Source organism: Pituophis catenifer, unplaced genomic scaffold (assembly GCF_029215685.1).
Source record: "Pituophis catenifer annectens isolate HBS135680 unplaced genomic scaffold, rPitCat1.0.hap2 SCAF_2, whole genome shotgun sequence".
Classification (NCBI taxonomy): domain Eukaryota; kingdom Metazoa; phylum Chordata; class Lepidosauria; order Squamata; family Colubridae; genus Pituophis; species Pituophis catenifer.
In genome coordinates, this window is record NW_027256882.1 from 147,970,243 (window position 1) to 147,992,591 (window position 22,349).

At 39.5% G+C, this 22,349-nt stretch overlaps 1 protein-coding gene across 1 annotated transcript; it reads right to left on the reverse strand.

Annotated features, from left to right (window-relative positions):
• Positions 1-3,664: 3,664 nt before the first annotated feature.
• On the reverse strand, positions 3,665-22,130 carry PA2G4 (proliferation-associated 2G4). Its single transcript, XM_070937742.1, has 13 exons — positions 21,830-22,130; positions 18,778-18,906; positions 16,006-16,111; positions 15,568-15,637; positions 13,535-13,627; positions 12,585-12,648; positions 10,715-10,793; positions 10,452-10,530; positions 8,742-8,875; positions 7,924-8,018; positions 7,094-7,221; positions 6,355-6,408; positions 3,665-5,508 (listed from the first exon to the last, which is right to left on the reverse strand). The coding sequence occupies exons 1-13, from the start codon at positions 21,915-21,917 to the stop codon at positions 5,443-5,445; spliced, it is 1,185 nt and encodes a 394-aa protein (XP_070793843.1). The 5' UTR covers positions 21,918-22,130; the 3' UTR covers positions 3,665-5,442.
• Positions 22,131-22,349: the final 219 nt, after the last annotated feature.

Below are 22,349 nucleotides of genomic sequence, written 5' to 3' on the forward strand. Positions count from 1 at the left end.
ATTCTTGTCTAAATATCAAGATGCGATAGCCAAGCACAATTCATTCAAGGGGAAACAGGTTATGATTAAAAGTGAACAAGTAGAGCAGAATGAACTTTTCTTCCAGCAATGAATTGCTACGTGTCCAGTACAATCTGCCCCTACTTGTGTACAGAAGGTACTTCCTGAAATACTTCATCAATTTAAATACCTACTTAATCTTATAAATCATTACTGCCCTGCACAATAATTTTTTTTTAATTTGATTTATATGCCGCCCTTCTCCGAAGACTCAGGGCGGCTTACAATGTGCTCAGCAATAGCCTTCATCCTTTTGTATATTTATACAAAGTCAGCTTATTGCCCCCACAAACTGGGTCCTCAATTCACCTACCTTAGAAAGGATGGAAGGCTGAGTCAACCTTGAGCCTTGGCGAGATTCGAACCCTGCAATAATTGCAGGCAGCTGGTCTTAATAAGCTTAATAACAGGGTGCCTTAAACCCCTGTACTACCAAGGCTCTTAATAATAATAATAATAATAAACTAAATAAATAAAAAAAACATTTTTTAAAAATTTGCAACCCTTACATTTTACAAATTATTGTATTTAACTAAAGAGAGGGTTAGGATTATTTACTAAATTAATATATGGTCTCATTTCATGACTTGGTGGATTAGCAAACTCCATAAGATCCTCGGACCTAAAACCTACTAATTCAATATTTACCAAACTACTGTCTTGGGACTTAAGAAAGCTGAGTACTTAAGAACAGATGAGGCTGTTATTTTATACAGGAGACTTGCACAAATTGTTGATGAGATCGGAAGGTATCAAAACTGTTTTAAGCCTTGATAAATATTACATTCTGAAAATATTCTTTACATACTAAACACTAAAGCTAAACTGTACACATTCACAATAGCATCCTGTAGAGCGACTAATTACAAAATTGGAAGGGCTCTTGGAGGTCTTCTAATCCAATCCTCTGCTGAAGCAGGAGACCCTATCATTCCAGACAAGTGACTGTTCAGTCTCTTCTTAAAAGCCTCCAGTGATGATGGAGCAGCAGCACCCACAACTTCTGAAGGAAAGTCCTTCCACTGATTGTCCTCGCTGTTAGGAATTTTCTCCTTAGTTTTAGGTTGCTTCTTTCCTTGTTTAGTTTCCATCTATTGTTTCTTGTGTTGCCCTCTGATGCTTTGGAGAATAATTTGGAGAATAAGGCCATGACTAAGAAGATCATTGCTATTACTAACCCACCCACCCCTTTTTTTAATGAGAAAGCTATTTAAGAGATAAAGGGTTCTAATGTATGAAAAATCAACACAATGCCTCAGCAATGGTATTCGCTAATGGAGCTTGTGTTCAAGTAAACAGAGCCCTAGGGAAGACAGTAATATGGCAGGTATCATGAACATCTCATCATCCACACTGACTAAACTCAATAGGTTACTTTATTTCTCCCCCAGACCTAGTAGGTTGACAAGTAAGGTACAGTGCTGTAGGAATGTTGGTTGCACTGTCTGTTTCATATATTTGATACAATATTGTGCTTCAGGATCCAGGCCTTAATAGGGTCATACTAATCGCTCTAGCCGAGCCAAAAGCCTCAATACAATCTAGTGCTGAGCTAGGGGGAAGCTTGTAGGCAGCTTCAATGCAGATGGCGGCTATTAACTGACCTTGCTATTCTGAATGCATATTAATATGATTTTGGTTATTTGTACCCTGCTTTTTCTGATGTAAGTTTCTCAACACAATTGGTTGGGTTGAACGAGGGATCCAATAACCTGTTTAATTCCATGGGTAATTAGAAACTTGCCCGACCATGGTGACTTGCCCACTAGTTATGACCAAGGTATAGACTCAGTTAGAACCACACTCACAACCCCAGTTCCATTTTGCAAAATTTCTCAGCTTGAATGAGTTCCTTATCCGAAGAACTTCTAAATACTGTAAATACGTTGGCAGCTTATTCATTATGCATCTCTGCAATCCTACTCAAATTTAATTGTTCCTTACTTTTACAAGTGGTTAATTATATTGAATTAAATCAATTTTGAGGAGATTCACATATCACATTAAAACGAATAACCCATGAGCTGGGTTCACGTAGGAAAACATGGTTTGTTTTGTTTATGGTTCAGGGTGCAAATGAAACATATCAGATCTTTCAAATCACATCACAAGTCATGGTTCAACCTGGAATCAGAATCCAGATATCGAACATATAATGCAGTATCAAATACTAGGCTAGACTCAGGATCTGAGTTTAAATTACTACTCACTTACAAAGCTTTCTGGGAAAACGGGTTCATGTGCTATATTATGGCTTAAAGTGGCAGTTAACAGAATACTTTGAAACCCAAACTATAATGTGAATCCAGTCAATAACTAGATCAGTTATATCACAGGGTTATTGCAAAGATGAACCAGAGTGAGGAAATATTAGCTTGTGAAAAGAGAGAAATATAATAGCTAAAGCCTAGCAGCCCCATTGATTTTAGGCCATCTAATAAAGCTCAACATTAAGATACAGCATCCGCCTTGTACAATCAGAGATGGAAAGGAGCAAATAAATAACATAGCTCATTGGGTTGAAGCCCAATTACAATGAAGTGCTTTATTGAAATCTACATTTCTAGTACAGGGCAGTCAAAAAGAGCTTGAAAATATTATTACTAAACCTAGTGATCATAACACTGATATTCAAGACAGACACAGTAAGGTTGGCTGATAACCCAAAACAGAATTCATGTTGGGAGCTTCCCAATTTCCTGTATAGAAACAAGTCAGTAATTAAATTACATTCTATTCAAGACTCATAAAGGCACTTTAAAAGTTAGAAACAGATTCCCAACAGAGGTCTTCATTTGACCTGCATTAAAACCAAATTGAACAGCTCTATGGTGCATTGAATTCAACTGTGCTATGAAGCCCTTTGGTTGGAATTGTGAAAAATAAAGACTAGCAGGAACTGTCAAAGAATCAGGCTGCTTCCTTATACATTGGCAGTTATTAGAAGTTGGAAGTAGCCACTTACCAATAAATTTGTGTAATTAACTGGTAAGTTAGTCATCGTGTGATTTTGTGCACTGCAACACTTAACCAAATTTATAGCATAGGACTAAAATGATTTCTTTCCATAAGTTATGTTAAAGTTGGCATTGTTCTTTTTAGGATTAGTAACTACTGAGGAGTTAGTTGATCTAATGGTGGAAATGTAAGACCCATTGAGTTCTATTGTTGATGTATGACAAAATGTATGGTCAGGACCAAGAATTTTGTTGCAAACAGAATTAGCCAAAGCAAAGAACAGCTGTACCTAATGCCAGAATTAAAAGATTGCTCTTTTCTTTCTTAAAAAAAAAAAAAAGGGGGGGGGGAGAAGCAAGCAAAATATCAGAAAAGGAAACTCTTTAAATAGGAGGAAAATAAGCTTATTTTCTTAAATGCATTATAGAATATTCAATGAATCAAGCATAATGCTTGAGTAAGAAACCTAGCACTACACATCTTCAGATGTTCAAAAATGGGAAGAATCTGATAGGTAGTAATAGTTATCAACTCTTCATGTTTTCAGTTACTTAAGTGCATAAAAGCAGACGTTTCTTCAAGTATATTTCAAATTTCAGACTCCTCCACCCCTTCAACATAGCAGACCCATTAATTTATCCATGGGTATCACTAATCAATTTTATTTGGAAAAAAAAAACAAAGTTACAGAACAGTTTGTGGGAATTTTCTTCCAAAATTTCCAACTGCATTTTTTTTTTTAAACCAAGGGGTACAATTGCTTTATAGTTTTTCAAAAGAAAGATGAAAAATTAAATAAACTGCAGCCTTAGTGGTTTATAAACTGGTAATGTGGCTGAACTATAAAGGAAGGGAAATAAGAATACATTTCTTATAAATGCTAAAATGCTCCTTGCTAGGAACAAATGGTATTTTCCCCCTCCACCCCGCCTCCCTTAAATTCATGGTTCACAATTGAGAGCAGTTTAGAATTAAATTGGCAATTCATTGCAAGTTTTGTGCATGATCCCCTCCAAGCTCATTACTTCTGTATAATTCAATCTCCATTCAACATATTCCCCACTGTACTTTCCAAAATCAGCATTGAAAGTGATCCTTACAAAAGCAGGCAAGCACTCTAGAAACTTAAGTAGAAGTTTACAGAGACTGACAAAAAGAAAAAGAAAAAAAAGAAACCAGAAAAAAGACACATCTAAAATTCCTTTGATGGTCTTAAACTTTGGTAGTAACCGAGACTGCTAAATGCTAAAGTCCAGGTATACTGGACAGAAGGGTATTGCCTGCCATTCAGCACAAAACAGTTTATAGAAATCCATTCATCTACATTAAGGATGTAGACAAGAACCTGGTTTGGAATAACATAGAAAAAAAACATCCCACACAATCATATACAATTGAAATGGACAATTTAGAAAGACATACTATAAAAAAGAGATTCTCACAAATGGAGTCAATTCCAGGTCCTACCAATTCTGTAACATACCATTCATTCATGTAAAAATTATAGAGGGGAATTCTTCTGAAAAATCCTGTTTTATGTATCACGTACATCAATACAATGAAAGGTTTTAGTAATGAAAAGGCAAATGTGTGTAGGATAAGTAAATGCAAATGCACAAAAAATGTAAAAAACCAAACAAACATCAAAGAGCTCCCATTAAATCGGGTTTTATTACTTCTGGAGCCTGGAAAGGATTTTACTAGGTGGTCAATTAACCTATTTTTGTTCTGGGATGATAATTTAAACCAACAGTAGTATATAACCAAATGAAAAATAATTCTGTTGACACACAATGACGCTGCCTAGAGGAATAGAATAATCTTCGAAGAGCCTGTCTGCAAAAATTAAAATATCTTGTTGGGGTTTGTAAAAAAGACACCCCTCCTTAGTAACTTAAGAAACATCCTAGACGTTTAAGAGGGGAAAACTGCCTAAACATTGAAAAAGCAGTGACGTGCAAGTTATACTAGCTGCATGTAATACAATTCTAAAGTCAGGAATTGAGTTTTTGCATGTATAATTAGTTGCAAAGATGTCGAAGGATTTTTCAGAAGAGTTAAAGTACCTTTAAGAGGGAAGGAGAGAGAGGTGGAGCCAGAAGAAAGCTCCCACTCTTGCTGAGAACTGCATTTGCTCACTTCTAAGGAGCACAAGTAGTATCAAAGGCTAGAAAGAGTGAATGTAGACTGTTTTTTTACTCCTGATTTTATTATTTCACACATTTAAAAGTATTCTGAAGTGGCCAAGAGACTCCTCCCTTAATGGCCAAGTCAATCTCAGCTGGTTGCACGTTGTGGGAAGTCCAGGCTGTTTGTCCTGTGGTCCTATGAGACAAATAGCCATGAAGGGATGCTCGTTTCTCCTGTTAGAAGGGGGCATGTGAGAGAAAGAATCAGGTGTGAGGCAGAGGAAAGCAGAACCATTCAGTCGCCAGCCTCATTGTCTTCTGCTGTTTCCCCTGTTGTGGCATTCTCCGCATTCTTGGAGGCCTGGAAAAACAAAGGGAGAGACAGCTGTATGAAGTTTAAAGCAGTCCTGCCTTTGGTGAGATTCAAAGATCCCAAAGATGTGAGTTATTCTATGTACATGGGAGACTGTATCACACACCCAGACAGATAACAAATTGGACTCCTGGTGGATTACAGGACTGCATCCATGTTTTCCTGGCATGATATGGAAATGGGTTGCCTCTTCTGGGATTCTTCTAGTCTTAGTCTACAGCTGACATTTCCTATCAATCTTTCAAACCATCTTAGCTTTTTGGTGCTGGCCGAGGGTCACCTGCGTGCTGCCACCTGCTGATGGAAAGCCCCAATCCATTTAGAGTTGGGAATGCTCTTTGTGCAACTGGTCCTACCACTTTACACTTCTACAAATCCAAATATATTAAAACTTATCTAATGGAATCATTTCTTTTCAACTGTACCTCCTAGAACAGGGGTGTCAAACTTATGTTGTCACAGCGTCGTCACATGATGTATTGCAACTTTTCCCCCTTTGCTACACCGGACGCGGCCAGTGCACATCCAGCCTGCGGGCCGTGAGTTTGACAGCCCTGTCCCAGAATTGTTAATTTGCCAGAGATTATTAAATGATTATACCCCATTTATCCTGGAGTTAGCAAGCTTTCCCCATCTTCCAAGTCATTTCACTCAAGTAGGTCTACAGAACTACACATTATATAACATAAAACTGTATGGATTACATATTACACTTAACAATCCACTCAGAGGAAGCAGCTCTGGTAAGAATGATCCAAGGCATAAAAATATTTGAGCTGTCACTACTTGCAGCTCAACTGAGTTACATCACCATTTATCCCAGAGCCAAGTTACCTTCTTTTTCTTCTTTTTTTGGGCTTTACGGCTTGTTGAGCTTTGTAGGAGCGCCTAGAAAAAGGGAAAAAAATATCCGGAGTAAAGATACCTAATAAGTGATTCCTCTTTATTCTAAGACAACAAATAAAGAAATTCCTGCCAGCCCTATAGGAATGTAACCAGCCCTACTGTGTTTCCCCAAAAATAAGAGCCTGTCTTATGTTTTTTTGAACCCTGAAATAAGCGCTTGGCCTTATTGCCATGCGCTCAAAAGCCCAATTGGGCTTATTATCAAGGGATGTCTTATTTTGGGGGAAACAGGGTAGAATGTTCAACACTTGGAATCACAAAGGAGCAGGGCCACATGTCCTTTGGAGCCAGCTGCTTCAATTTTCACCCATTTGTAGAGAATTATTGGATAGTAATCATGACTAGAAAAAGCTAGAAGTCAATATCTCTCTCTCTTTTTTTAAAATGGCTATATAATTCACAATATAAACTAACTTAAGACAGGAAAAATGTTTAATTTTAATTCAAAACAATTTTCACCAGTTCCACTGAATTAGGCATAATGGCAGAGATATGCCTACTGCTCTGCATTTATGAAATTTGGATATGTTAAACATGTTAAATATGTTTAACATATCCAATAATGAATATTTATAGCAGTGTTTTTACCACCAGAATAGGAAAGTCAAGCCATTCTCTTCACTACAACAAATTTTGTTCTTACAAGAGCACAGTAGTTGTTACTGACCTTCAGATCGGCATCTTGAACTTCAAATTCTGATTTGTAGAGTTCAGGCTCAAAGGGGCCACTGGTTATTCTCATGGGGCCGTTGGGCATTAAAAGCACCGTGAACTTAAACTGGGCCACAAACTCTCCTAGTCAGGGGGAGGGAAGTAGATGATTGACAACAGAGCAAGATAAGCAACCATTAGCAACAAGATAATTGCACAGCAAGAAAACAAAATGCACCAAAAGATCACATTATTTTCGTTCTGCCCCATCTCTTCCCACAAGGAAAATGAATCGGTTCCATGCCTCTAAAATTTGATCTAATCCAAGGCAGCATTTTGTGCAGGTTCCTATCTGAGCAGCAGCTTTCTTGTCTGCTTACTGGCCTGAGATATCATTGCTCCTAATCCAAAAGCCACAAACCTTGCTGGCAAATGCCCAATTAGAACTTGTAACTACCATCAACTTTCCTTCCTCCACAGTCGTAAGTTCTATCACTGGGATTATTATCCCAGCCTTAAGATGCCCTGTTGCTTTAAAATCTGCCAAGCCTCACTGAACTATGAAAACGAGCCTCTTCCAATTTTGCCAGGCTTGGAAGCTGAGGGAGGGAAGTCCTGCAGTTACACTGGATTTCAGGGCTCTCACAAATTAGTCCCCCCCCACACTTTTCCTATTTTCCAAAGCAGCTTGGTCAGTGATTAGGGATACTGGAAGGTTCCAGGAACACCTGAAAGTCCAGTGGTTTCTCATCCTGCAATGCAATGCTTAGCAACTGCCTCTGGAAGGAAACAGTCTAGCCTGATGCAAGACAAAAATAGCTCTGACATTCAGCAGCAAGTATTCACCTTCTTTCTCATAGAGGACATTAAAGGGCTGGAGCAGCTCATGTTTGGCACATTCTACTACCCCCATCCTGGCCTTCTTTTCATCCTCAAGTGCCCTATGGGAAACAGAAGAACAGATTCAGAATCCCAACCATTCATCTTTTGGACTTTTCTGATTACTCAACAATTATGTTAGTCTTTTCAGGAAAATAAGCTGGCTCCAAACTGCAAAGAATCCTGCATCTATCCAAGTAAACAACTTGGCACCAACCACAGGATTCAGCTCCAAAGGAACCTTACCTTCTCTAGCCTTTATGACTGCAAATTTGATTTGGACACTGCCTGAGAGTAAAAGGCATAGCATCAAATTGTCTTGCCATCATGTCACTAAAAAAAGACTGGAAGTTTTCATACAAGCCAGAAAGAGGATTCAATAGAGTACTAGACTCCTTCTTAATTTGTAAAGAGCTTGGTTCATAATTGCATTAAGTCACAATGTAGTTTATTTTGGTATATTGTGCAAATGTACTCAATCAGTTTGTTCATTCATGATTACACAAACTCCAGTTTAGTAAACCGAGCGCACCTAGTCAGTGTACTTCCCTTATACAATCTCTTAGATTCCTTCAGCATGCTGTTATACTTCTTAACCACAAGTTAGTGTCATCAACCTTCGTATCCCTGAGCTATGCAATTTTTTTAAAAAAACCCTGCCTTTTACAATATAACTTACTATTTTAAGATATTATTTTAGATTGAGCAGAAACTATTCAGTGGCAAGAATTGTTCAACAGTTGAGTAGCCAAGTGGAGGCCTGCTATTGAGAGTTACATACAAACCTGAGAGTGAAAGGCATAGCATCAAATCGTCTCTCCACCTCACTAAAAAAGGCACGGGAAGTTTTCATTTTCAAACCATACTGTTTGGAAGGGTCCCTTTTGTAAATGGTAGTTCTTTGCCCAGCATCCTTAGCCTAAAAACAAACAAGGGTAATTCATAACAGTTTCAGCAACACAGTCTGTGTTGTGAGGGCAGCCATATGGCAAGAGAGGAGGGGGGAAAAAAAAAACCTTTCTGAAATACAATTTTGATTTTATAGAATCATTCCCAGTGTAAGTGGATTTCCCAGTTTATTCATTTAGAATCGTAGACCTAACTGGTATGTAAAACATCAAATAACAATTTGTGAACTGGAAAGAGATCTTTCCCGCCAAAATTAAGTTTTATCCGGTATTTCAATTGGCTAATCCTCATGCAGGCCTTGATTGACACACAATCCAATGTGAGCTTCAAGCTCATGCTTGAAGACGAGGGTCATGAAGTATTGCTCTTATAAACTTGGACTGAATTGCCTCCATTTTTTGCAACACGTTAGATATAGATTTGTGCACAAGCTCAGTATGTTGTCCCCCAAAAGCATGATTGCGAGGAAACACAATTATTTCAATTTTTTTCTCTTCTATTCAGTCATGTTTCATTCTAAGAGACTGCCAGGACAAGTCCCTGCAGTTTTCTTGGCAAGATATTTAAAAAATGATTTGCCGGTGCCTCTGTGATTTCTATGCTGTGTGGCAAATCTAATTACTGCATTGGAAATTTTGTGTGTGATGAAGTAATCCCAGATACTGAAACATTTAACACAATGCAGTTAAAGAATTTGTTTTGCTCAGTCTGATTGCTGTTAACTTTCTCTTCATAAAGGTCATCTGCACCTAATTTTGTGAATACTGTATGGCTTTTGTTTAATTAATTTCTAGTTTTTCTTCCATGCATTAAGTATTTAAGGCTTGTGCTCTATTGAAGATCAACTTGTTTCAGAAATGAATGACTGTGTCATCAGCATAAACCAAAACAGATACTGGGCAGAAAATCCATTTTTTCTTAGAACTTGAATTAGGGAGTGGATATAAAGATTAAATTTAAAACAGGCCAGGATGCAGCCTCTTCTTAGAGTAGAAATTGCAGCCCAAAAAAAATCCTCTACTTGCTATGAGTGCAATAAGACAGTGATCTATAAGTATTTAATATTTTTCACAATAATGAATCAAAAGCTGGCTGCAAATTTCAAAAGTGGCATAAAGGGAATCTTGAGAACGGAAGAATTATTCTTCCACCTTATGACTTAGAATAATACTTTGATCTATTGTTGTTCAACTTGTTCTGAAGCTTCTTGTTCTTCAGCCAAGATTTGCTATTCTAGCCAATCAGTGTGTTTCTCATGCAGATGTATAGCAACCATATCACGAGTAACATTTAAATATTGTATGGAAATACGGCAGGATCAAATTTATTGTCTTTCTTAAAACTCTGAGACTATAACAGAACAGCAGTCTTTGAGCATCTGAATATCCTGATCAATATGTCAGGAGGGAGTCCACCACAGAAACCAACCACTCTGTTAACTTTCATTAATTCTGCAGGAATTAGCAACTTGTGGATTTTCCAAGACATCAGGCCAAGCAACCCAGTCAGGAATATATTTTATTATATTATATGAGGTTGGGTGTCTTTGGACTATCCACTTACAGGTAAGATATAAACAGACTTACTTTTCCTTCTCCAGTGCTGATAAGAACATCAATGGCGTATACTTCATGAACCTCAAACTCTGCTTTTTCATGGTCCTTTCTGGATAAGGAATAAACATATAAAGACCATTTCCATCTAAATAGGGTTTGGAAAGTTGCAGAATAATAAACCGCTAATTGAAAATTATGGATTCCATTTCATTTTCCATCAAAATTCATTTAAAAAAAAAAAACAGCAAATCATTCTCAAAACGAGTGAGCATCAGTTCTAAATTGTTTCATACCTTTGTTGGTCTGTAGGGTTCTGGATGATGGTCTTCTCTCCATCTATCACATGCTGTTTTAGCTGGTGTGATAGCATCCCTAACAAGGAAAGAGCTTATGTTAGTATTGGTATTGTAAGGGAGGCTTACATGCTAAGATTTTAAGACATGCTGTGTTTTGAAATCAAAACTAATACCATAAATACATTTTTGCTTAACGTCTGGCTATATTCATTATCAAAGCAGGAAAATGTGATATTGTTGCTATTGCTGGTTGGCAGTAAAATTCTTTGTAATTTTATTATTCTTTGTACTTTGTAAAATTATTCAGAGGTCATCTTTACATTTTATTGCCCTAAATGATACATAACTCAAGTCTAACACTGTTACGAAGGAAGCCACAACCTCTATAATGTGATGTTTGCACATCTGTTAAGCTAGATTGCCTTAACTTCTCTCTATTCTCCCAGTCTTCAGGTGCTTCACACATCCTAATGTTTTCACCCTTTTTCTACTTGTATTCAATATTTTATGCCACATTTTTGTTCTCTTGCATTGTTTTTCATCTCCACAAGGTTTAGCACTTTCATGCTGTTTGTGTCACCTTCATCCCACTTATGTAACATTTTTGTGAAGTAAACATAATGCTCCGTGCTCATTTTTAACATGCTCCTTCTATACCTTGCATGGTAATAGGAATCTGCAGCTGACTGTATTCACTGTTACAATGAGTGCATTTCTAAACATGTTATAGGTGGTCCTTGGGTTATGATCCCGCATTCAGCCACTGTTCAAAGTTCCACTGAGCAAGTTATAGTGTTAGTCCTCTATTTACAACTGTATTGAAGCCTGCCATTCCTGGTCTCCCTGATGCAGTCATTAAGTGGAGCATGGAGTGCCTCAGCTATGCAGAAAATTCTGGCAGACCTAGTACAGGTGCAGCCCACCTGCCCCGAGTCTCCCAAGGCCTCCCGCACTCCCTAAGGCACCCCATGCTCTGCTTCTTGTTCCACAGGGTCCCTGCAGGCAACATTAGTTATGGCTGCTCCCAAAATGATGTCTGTTTCTGGGACAACCACACAGCCTGTGAGGATGCTGAGGGGCAGAGCGACCTGTTCTCCTTTCTCAACATGATCTCCAGAGATTTGTAGGAAGGTTGCATGGCGCAGTGGCTGCTTCCAGAAGATCTATAATAAAAGGTAAATAAACTGATTGGTAATGGGGGTGGGGGAGTGAGGAGTATGTTGTGAGACCCAGAAGAATGTGAAGAAAACTTTGGGAAGGAAAGCCAACGGACCTGCCAGGCAGCTTCCCTAAGTACATGGTACCATCCTGGAAGCAGGTTCCATTTTGGAGTGGCAACAATTCTTTGCAGCCACTCCCAAAATGAGGCCTGCTTCCAGGATGGCACTATATGGTCTCTGTATATAGTGTATATAACATAGGGAGGCAGCATGGTGGAATGGTTACTTCCCAAAAGAGATTTACAGTAAGTGGCCCGTTCCAGTAAGCATAATTGTGAGACCCAGAGAGGTGGGAAGCAGGCCCAAGGCCTGAAGAAATGCAGCTAGGCAGAAAGAAGAGTATGGTGCATCTCAGTGGGGGGGAGGTTCTAGAAACCCGGAGTAGGGCACATGTAAGCTGAGGACATGCTGCAGTGCTGGGATGGGCTAGGCCTCTTCCCACAAGGCACTTTGTACTCCAGTTAATGACCTATACAGGCATTTAACAACTGCAATCCGGAGAGCTGGGCTTGGGGTCATTAAGCAAGGCAATCACAAAGACCATTACAACTTATGACCATAATGGGCAGGCTCCATTACAGTCGTTAAGTCATGGACCACCTGTATTATTCTGCACCAACTTCATTCTTCATCCAGCCAACTCTTACCTTCAATTGGTGTGCAGTTAAACGAATGAGCAATCTTGTTCCAGGCATCCGTTACTTGTGAATTCTGTTAAGAATATGGACACGATTCAAATATGCAATTAAAAACTGTGCCTCATACCCTATTTCCTATTTCACTTTAAGAAATTTATGACATAGGATAGGAATTTATAATATTCATTAAAGCACAGGTGATTTTTTAATTCCTCACTGAAAACTGCAAAAGATGCCTATGCTTTAATGACCAGCAGAGAGGTATTACTTTTGTGCAAAGTTGGAAAGATCCAATCAATTACAAAGGGTGAACAGCGTAACACAATAATATGAACTCCAAAGCCGTAACACAAAAATTATTCTATATTACAAGAGAGGGAAAAAAGCTTCCAATTCAAGAGCAAGATGCTAAGGAGAAAAGCTAAGCTTATTAAAACCTAGGAGATAAGGATTGATTAATAAAATGGAAGAAAGAAAGATCAGTCCCATTTTTAAAAAATATTAAGCTGCCGAGTATTTATGCCACCATTTTGAAAATGCATCTAGAACATCAAGGTGTTACCAGGACACTTAACTTTTTGTTAAGCAAAGGGTTAATTAAATACTGACTGGATATTTATAAGCCCTTTAAAGGCAATGTGCGATTCTCTAGCTATTGCTGAAGTGCTATCCCTGTCCTCTCAGACTATCAGTTATGCTGGCCAGGGCCAAGTTATGAGATGCCGGTTGGCCATCTTTGCTCTGCAGTCTGAAAGCAACTGTAGCAACTTTTTATGAAGAAGGCCTCACAGCTCAGTCTAGACTACATTCTAGATTTCTCACATTACCTCCTCTCAGAAAAAGTCAAGTTTCTTATTCGTATATTCAGAATTACTTCAAGCTTGAACGGGAGCTGGAAAGTCTTGGCCACCTTCCTCAAACTGCCACGGTCCATGTGAAAAGTAGCTGCCTATCATTACCTGGTTTCCTGGCTTGACCAAGCGCAGGGCAGCTTCGGCACAGAGGTGAGCGGCTTTTATGACATCAGCTTTGCGACCTGTCACTGGAGTTTCCTGAAATGGGAAGAAAATAATAATACAGAAGAATCCATTTTAAAAGTGAAAAAAGGAGAACTTTCTAGTCGACGTGTAACAAATAAACCTTAAAATTTATCAGATTTAAATATTCTGTTCAGAATTTAGCTGCACTGTGCATAAAAGATATAACCTGGCTAAACGTGATTTTTTTTCCCTTTCCTGACTATATGAAACTTTATCTTGATTAGGCTCAGATGCTTTGCCACATAAGACCTGCAAGACATTTGGGGTCCACGAGATATTATTTTCCCCAGTGTCCTTCTGATGCCAGATTAATACCTCCTATGATTCAAAAATCTTAATTGCCAAAAAAGAGAAATAATAATCTATATGGCCATTATTCTTTATTAGACTGATTTAATTATTTCATTGAGCCCACTGGAGTTGGGCTCAAATTTATTACAGTAAATTTATTACAGTAATAAATAAATTTGAATGAATGAATGAATTCAGAGATGCCCTTATTGCTATATCTGCAGCAACTGACTGGAAGAACAAAAGACACCTTAATGCAACACAGCATGACTCATGCTTAAATCTTTTATTATTCATTACCATCTTCTGTCCTATCAGTGGTTTTAATAATTTTGATATCTTTTTTTTTCCTGACTGCCCTGGTCAAACTGAATAGGACAAATCCTTCAAAAAGCTGTGAATAATATATAATCAATCAATATAGCTGTTTGCTCTTTTGAGCAGTGATAGATATCAACACTATACACGGATTCAACTGCTCACATTAATAGAGGCAGCCATGGCAGATGGCAAATTCACTCAGCATAAACGTTTTCAATAAGAAATGTCACTAAAAGCAAATTGCTTGAATAAGAACCTTAAGTATGGACATTTAGCAAAAGAAAACCTGAAAGCCATGGTTTCACATGCCTACAACACGGTTTAATACAGTCACTTAAGCCAGCTTGATCTCAAATCATGTTTATGAACTACCTTTCCAAAATACCTAGGAGGCTAGAAACTGGCTGAGCCAGGGGGAAGAGTCAAAAGGAGACTTAGTCTAGAAACCCTTCCACGTTCTGTGCTTGACTTTGATGCATTTCTTTTTGTCCTTGGGTTCATACTTGATCTTGGCTTCATTCCCTGCCTCTTTAGCAGCCTCTTCTAACCCAACTGCCAAAAAGCAAGGCAAGAGAGGGCCGCTGATGTCTTGGTTCTTTAAGAGCATTCATTGTCGATAGGTACATAAAGCTCCACTGTGTTCTTTGCCTTTCTAATTATATTTTAGATTCTTTTTCTGCTAAGTGACGTTGGCCTTGGTCTTCTCCTGTGGTACTGGGTTTAGCTTTCCCTGGCAAGCCTTCAACCGTCTTTTCCTGACAACAGGATTAGTAATTGGGTTGTTGTTTTCTCCAAGATCCCTCCACGGGTTCTCAGGTCACCCCACTTCCTCGTGTCTGCTAGAGTTTCTGGCTGTTGCCCACACTATCATTCTGCCATGCTCTTTCTGGCCTTCTCTGACTTCTTCCTCTGGCCTGCACAAAGGCTTCCTCTTTTCTGTTGCTGCTTCCCAGGCTAAGGTAGCTCAGCCAGTGGTGGGTTTCTACTGGTTCGCTCCAGGAGGCTCTGCCTATCTGCCCGGACGTCAACATGGACGCTCTGTGCATGCGCAGAAGCGCTGCACACATTCAGAGTTCCGAATCGGTAGCGAAGGTAAGTGAAACTCACTACTGAGCTCAGCCCTTTTGAAAGGCCATCTCCCATTCCTTTCCTGGGCAGGCCCTTTAAAAAAGAGACACCTGAGAGAAAGGCAAGGGCATTTCCACTGCTGTGGCCATCTATTTGGAACTCCAGCGCAAGCCCTTTCTACTTAGGGATGCTGTTTATATAAATTCCCTCTACTAGAACAAATCCCACTTTGACTGTTTGTGATTTCTCAAAGCTGCATGCAAATCACTTACTTTTGATGCCTCAATGACAAAGGTATGTGCTACATTTGCTATGAAGCCATCCACATGGACTCCCAAGTCACTGCAACACAAAGAGGGGAAAAGATTTAAAATGTTTTTTTTAAATGAGAAACCAGGATGATTCTTGTGACATTCTAAGATTTAAATGTTGTGCATAGAAGTTACTTGTCCTCAGGGTCTCAAACATATTATAGTAAAACCGGCAGTTCACACCCTGGCACCTAAACCAACAATTTGGTAAGCAGGGCACAGCCAACTGACTTTATTCTTCCTCTGTCATGAGAAATCCACATTATGTCAAAAGCAGTCCTGCACAGTATGTCAGTGATACGTTTCTGAATCTCATAGACGCTCGTCTTGTGTAGCTCGGTTCAGTAAAGGAATTAAGTAAAAAAACTAGCACAAAAAAAATTAATCAAAGGCACTTACATTTTGATTAAATCACCATCTTTAAGGATGTAATCCTGGTCACTCTTCAAGGGCGAGAAGTGACAGACACAGTTATTTACCGATATACTTGTGGGAAAGGCAATACCTACACAAAAAAGGGAGTAGCAGTGAATTCACACTAGTCCTGTAACATCTCCCAACTTGAAATATATTAGTTGACTGTACAAATTTTATCACTTTATTATTAGAGACTTGGTCTTGCTTCTGCCAACCTAGCAGTTCGAAAGCACGTAAAAAATGCAAGTAAAAAAATAGGGTCCGCCTTTGGTGGGGAGGTTTTATTTATCCATTTTTAAATCAAGACAGAAATAAATTGAGTCATACTCTGGATCTTCATATAATTCAGAAACTTTATCTGCCCCACAAACTGCTCATCTGAATTATATTTTTTCTGCTGACACTGTGAGCATACAGTATTTACTAAAGCTGCACAAACTTGTCTTGTAACAACAGCTTCTTTGGGCTTGGTCAGTATTTAGAGACACTTAAGGTGTAACCATGAATAGCTGAAGAGGCATAAACTATTTTTTCAGACTCTTCCCAAAGATTACAAGGCATGTGATGAAGCTACCTCTCAGTCAAGAGGTGAAGGCGAATTCAGCCACTCTACTGCTGTAATCTTACTGCATGCTCAGATGGAAATAAACCCTGGTTTGTTCAATAGGGTGATCTTCCAAGTGTGGACTGGTTTGAAACACATCATGTAGCTAATAAATTATTCTCTGGAACCAAAGAAAAGTCATTCAAGATACTGGCTTAAATCAGGAACCCCATTTCCGATTACTTCTTAATACATAGGCCAGATAATACCATTAATCTTTAAATAGGCTTACATTCTTTACCTCTAAGACTGACAACATTTATGTTACTTTAAAATCCCTAAGAACGTTGATGTGGTTTGGTTTTCATATGTGAGCATAATTCAAGGTGTTGATTATCACCTTTAAAGCTCTTCACGTCTTAAGATCTGAGTATCTCCAGGACGGTCAACTTCCACTGGTCTCTGCCCTTCCACCAAGATTTGGAAGGTCCCTTCCTGCATGGAATGTCACCTTCCAAGAAGTTGCAAATTTTTGGGAAATTTCTGAGCAATGTCTGTCTCTATGACGGCATTTCCCCAAAGATTAGATCAGTAGCCGTGATCCTGTTTTTTTAAAAAACCAAAGGTTTTTTTCATCATGCCTTCGTGTTTTGACATACTGTATCTTCTTCCTCTTGATTAGCAGTATCTAGATGTAAGTCATGGTATTAGTCTCTGGGATATTTTAGATTGTATGTTTTTATACAATTATTGAATTAGGTATGCAGCTCAGAGGTATGCATTAGGTATAAATTAGGTATGCAGCTCAGAGCTGCCTATGAGCCCAGGGAATAAACAAATAAACTAACACTTTAGAAGTTCTGCAACGCTTCAAAGTACATAAATTCAAGAAAAGGAAGTGGAAAATTGATAAACCAGCTGCTCACAGTATCAAATCACCCACTAGGACAGAACAAACAAAACTTTAATTCACTGTTTTCAGTTAAACAGATATAACAGGCTTCTAGAAACATGAGCAGCACCACAGACAAGGCTTCGCAGAAGTTAACAAACTTACAAACAACCAGGGCTGTGCAAAAATATGGATTTGAAAAGCAAAATAAGATTTGGAGTATACATGAGAGCATACACAATAACTGCTGGGAATTGTGTAAACCAGGGATATGTAAAAAAAATAATAATTGTGAATTACTGAATTGTATAAGGAACAACTAGCATAAAGTGGTCTGGCCTGATCTGTGTTTCATATGTGTTGATTTGAGATAAAATAAGGTTCTTTTGCTCCAGACACTGATCTGAAGTGCTATTTTAAGGAGAGATATTGCAAGGGGGGATTTAAAAGAAGGAGAAAGCCAAAGTTGAGAGATTTTTTTTACAACAACGTGCACCTATATCAGTAACAGTAATATGGCAAGTTGTGAAAGGTGAATAAAGAGAGGCCAGTTGCTTACATGGCCTTTGGAACATTGAGGAGGGCCATACATAGTGCAGAAGCCCTCACTTTCACCATGAGGCCAGCAGGGATGGCAAATGAGGAAAAGTAAATGAAAAGGAAAGTTAGGAAGATCAAAGAAGGTCCATCAGTTGGATCTGCTACTCTGGGATCTATTGGGACCACTGAAGGAAGAAGCAGATGGACAGATGGCAATAGCAGCCCTTGAAAAAAATCTGCTCTTTTCTTTTGAAGGAGGGAAAGGAACAACAATGGTTTACTTCTCTGATAAAATTACTGTGGGATCCCTCCACATTTTGTTTGAGACAAAATTTGGAACAATTAAAGTGTTCAATGTTTTGTAATTTGTGATTTGTAAGAAACCCCCAGAATATGATTTGTTTCTAGTTTGAAACAAAAAAAAAATACCATTGTTCTTTTTGTGCACACTTCTACCTTGAGCCAAATGTGTCTTTTCCTGGCACTGCACATCAGCTGTAGAAGGCAGCCATGCAAATCTAAGAAAAGAGGCTGCATGCATCGCTCCACATCACATTTTACCCTTCAATTCTACAGCCTAGTAACTAGTTCAAACCCCACAAAGAAAGTTAAGAGATGGAAATCTGGCTGAGCTTTGCCAGTAGCAGTAAATACTTTTGACTATATTCCAGTAATTCCAATATCAACACCTCTACATACTTTAATGCATGAAATAATGAATAGAATTTAAATAGGGAATAATTGATATGTTAAAAAAAACATTGTAGCTGCATAATACCTTTCTTTATATCTTTCTCTTTCTTAAAGATTTTGCCAGTTTCTTCCATGATCATGACATCTCCTTTCTCACATAAACTGAGGACAGATACTCCAGATTTAGCTGCCTCTACCACTGTACGCAAGACACCTGAAGTTCAACAGAAAAATACAAATTAATGTTAATGGATTTTAAAATTTCATAGTATTTTGATACACCAAATCAGTAGTTGTTTTATTTTTCATCCACCTCATTATCAGTAGCATAGTCTGCTTGAAAGAAAATCCTTTCTTTCCTTCTAACTGAAGGATACTGGTCCACATGTTCAGTACATCATTTTAATTCATATTTAAGCATACATCCTATTTTTAAAAATGATTGACATCAGTAGAACTTCCTTCAGCCCAAACCTGATTAGGATACAATTCAAAAAGACAAAGAAAACCCATGCTGTCTTTCTGAAAATTATAATAGCCATCTCTGATTGTACTCCGTCTCATGAGCAAATAGCAAACTGGCCCATCTTTGGCCAGTGAATTATTATAAGTAAGTTTACATGGGTTATGTCAGAACTTGGGCAATAGAACATTCGGTCTCTTCAAAAAATGCAACATAATGCTATCTTGAAATGCACTGTGATTCCAATAGAATTTTGGTAATAGCAGTCCCAAGGCACATTCAAAGCCACAAAATGTAATATACAATGCCACTAAGACTATATGATAAGACTGCATAATATAATTTTAACATTTGAATTCAGATTAGACAGTATGTCTACATCAACTGCCCATTCAAAATGTATCAAATTCTGTCTTTATGCAAATTAGTATGCATTGAATTAAGAGAACCTAGCTATGTCAAAGCACTGTAAAAACTTTAAAAAATGTTTTCAGAACTCTGAATTAAACATGCATAGGGTGGTGAAATCTTTAAGAACTCACTCTATCCCATTATGGTAGTTTTTCCAGTCTGGCATCTTTCTGCCCTCAAGAAACTCCCTATCCAATTTAAATTTACAGTTTTGAGGGCCTTTGTAGTTCTGTGAATTTAAGAAGCATCTTAGTAGCTACATAGGTTCTCAGGAGCTGCAGTAAGATTAGTGCATGAAATTCCATACATGCCCAATTATAAAAACCCAACAGACTGCTACAAGAGGAAAATCCGTTCTTCTAAACCCAGTAAAGAACAGCTCTCTATTTTCCACTAGTCTCTCCCAGTAGGCAAGTAAATTTATTTTTTGCAGGTTAGTTAATTCTTGGGTGCTTATTTCCATTAAAATAAGACCTCTATAAAATAAATGTTTTAACAACATCTACCAATAAGAACACGTAATTAATTTATGTAAAACACAAGAGAATCAGAACTGAACACATTTGATAGTACATTTTATATTTGGTAGTAAAAAACAATGCCAGATACATATTTTTTTGTGATCGTCCAAATTATTTTAGGTGAAATATAACCAGTAAATATAGGTTAATACACAATTTAAAACAATGTAGATGATCTCAGTTGGCTGCATAAATAATTATTCATCCTTTTTAGTTAAGTTATGATCTATTTTATGTTACTCCAACATGCCTGCTAAAAAGGCACGGAAAGGACTGTTAAACCCCACCTCCAGGAAAAATTATGATTGAGAAATAAACTATTCTCTCTCTCTCTCTTACTGTGTGAGCAAATGTAAAGCTAACATCTGCAGCTAAGCCTTCCATCCTTTCTTTAGATTCTGAATGTTTCCCAGTAACATTTATTATGGCGCATCTGCACCAAGCAGTTTATCCGAAAGCGGACAAAGTCTGAAGCTTCTGCTCCTCGCCAGAGCAAAAATACATTAAAAAAAAAAAAAAAAAAGGTAAACTGGATGTATCTCTAATGAAGCAAGCCCGGTATTTGATTACTCAATCTGTCCCTGCCTGTTTGTTCGCACTATAAAAACCATTGGAGCTGGGAGGAGGAGGAAAAAAAAAAGTCCAAGTGTGCTATATATACATACTTGGTTTGCTCAAAGGGAAAGCCTCCATCTCTCCAAACAGAGGCATAAGTTATGGCTGAGCTGTAATAAAAGACTTCCCTTTGCCGATCTCCGCGCCGGCCTAATTATCGACTTCCTAGAATACGGTGTGTGTGTGTGTGTGTGTGTGTTTTAAGGTGATCTGATCCGAAGCAGACATTCTTCCTTAAACAAAAGGGGGGAAAACCTGGGAGGCCGCCAGGACGTCGGAAGGTAGTGAAGGAGAGGAGAGAGCGAGCGCCAGCAGCAGCACATGGCAAGTCCCAGACCATGTGCCTTGCAGTTCTGGGAGGACGGCGTCTCCATTCAGTAACCCCCCCACACACACTCCGGAGAGGGGGGGGATGAGATCTAGGATCCTCCCGCTCCCCCCCCCCAAAAAAAATCCCACCACCTAATAAAGGACGAATATCATTCCTCTTTTTAAGAGTATTTAGCAAAGGAGTCGGAGGTTAGCAAGCGAAAAGTCCCCCCCCCCCACTCCAAGCAAAGGGGGATTAATTCAAGTAAAACTATTACATTTCCCTTCCAGGTTTTTTTTGTGTGGGGGGGGGTTACTGAAGCTGGAGACAAAAAGAACATAAAAGACGGGGAAAATATATATGTGTATATATTTAAAAAGTACACAGGAGAGAGATCGAGGATCACGGGCAGCTGGACTCCTCCTGGAAAATCGCCCCAAGAGATATTGTGTGTGTGTGTGTGTGTGTGTGTGTGTGTGTGTGTGTGTGTGTGTGTCCGCCCTAGTCCTAGATGGGACAGCTACACAAATGGGTCTCTCTCTCTCTCTCTCTTTTTCCTCCCCCCCCCACCTCCTTCCCCGATCCAAGGCTCTCTTCTTTCCAGCCCGACTTGCACCCGGTTTCTTTCCGTCCTGCCTGGCGAGATACGCCCCCGGGACTCCCGCGATCTCTCCCACCCCACCTTCCCTTCTCTTGTCACCCCCGCCATCCGCCGCCGCTTGTCCTGCCAGGGTTCCTGCGCTCCCCTGACAGCTCGGGGACGCCCTTCCACCCCAGGCCACCGTCCCAGCCTCCCGCAACGCCGGCTCGCACTCACGGTTGGCGATCTCTCCCCCCATCTTGTACTTGTTCACCACCACGTCTTCCGCGATCGTCAGCTCGGCCGCTTCTTCCTCGCCCGACATGGTCGGACCGAGCCGCGCCGCCGCCGCTGCTGCCGCCGCCGCCGCCTCCTCCTCTCGCCTCAAGCCTTTTCCCTCTCCACGCTCCGCGGAGGAGGAGGAGGAGGAGGAGGAAGAAGAGGGGCGGGTGGTGGTGGTACTGGTGGTGGTGGTGGCTGCCGCGCTCGCCGACGCCGCCGACGCCGCCTCGCCTCACCAAGACGGAACGCGAGACAGGCTGGAAAGGGAGCGAGCGCGCGGGCTTTGCGCGGGGCACGCTGGGAAGCGAGTCCACTCCGTCGGCGGCGAAAGAACTACAACTCCCGTCGGGCCGAGGACGAAGCAAGTTGGCGAGGCACGACGGGAAAAAAGAGCCCTCTTTTTTTTTTTTTTTTTCCGAACTAGCGCCTCTGAATGGCCGGGGACGAGATTTGCAGGCGGGCTCTTTCTTCCCTC

Coding starts and splice junctions, on each gene's coding strand:
- PA2G4 (XM_070937742.1), bottom strand. CDS start 21,917: ATGTCGGGCGAGGAAGAAGCGGCCGAGCTGACGATCGCGGAAGACGTG. Junction 18,907..21,829: donor GGGGGGAGAGATCGCCAACC/GTGAGTGCGAGC, acceptor GTTGAACTTCAG/GTGTCTTGCGTACAGTGGTA. Junction 6,409..7,093: donor TTCAAGATGCCGATCTGAAG/GTCAGTAACAAC, acceptor CCCTTTTTCTAG/GCGCTCCTACAAAGCTCAAC.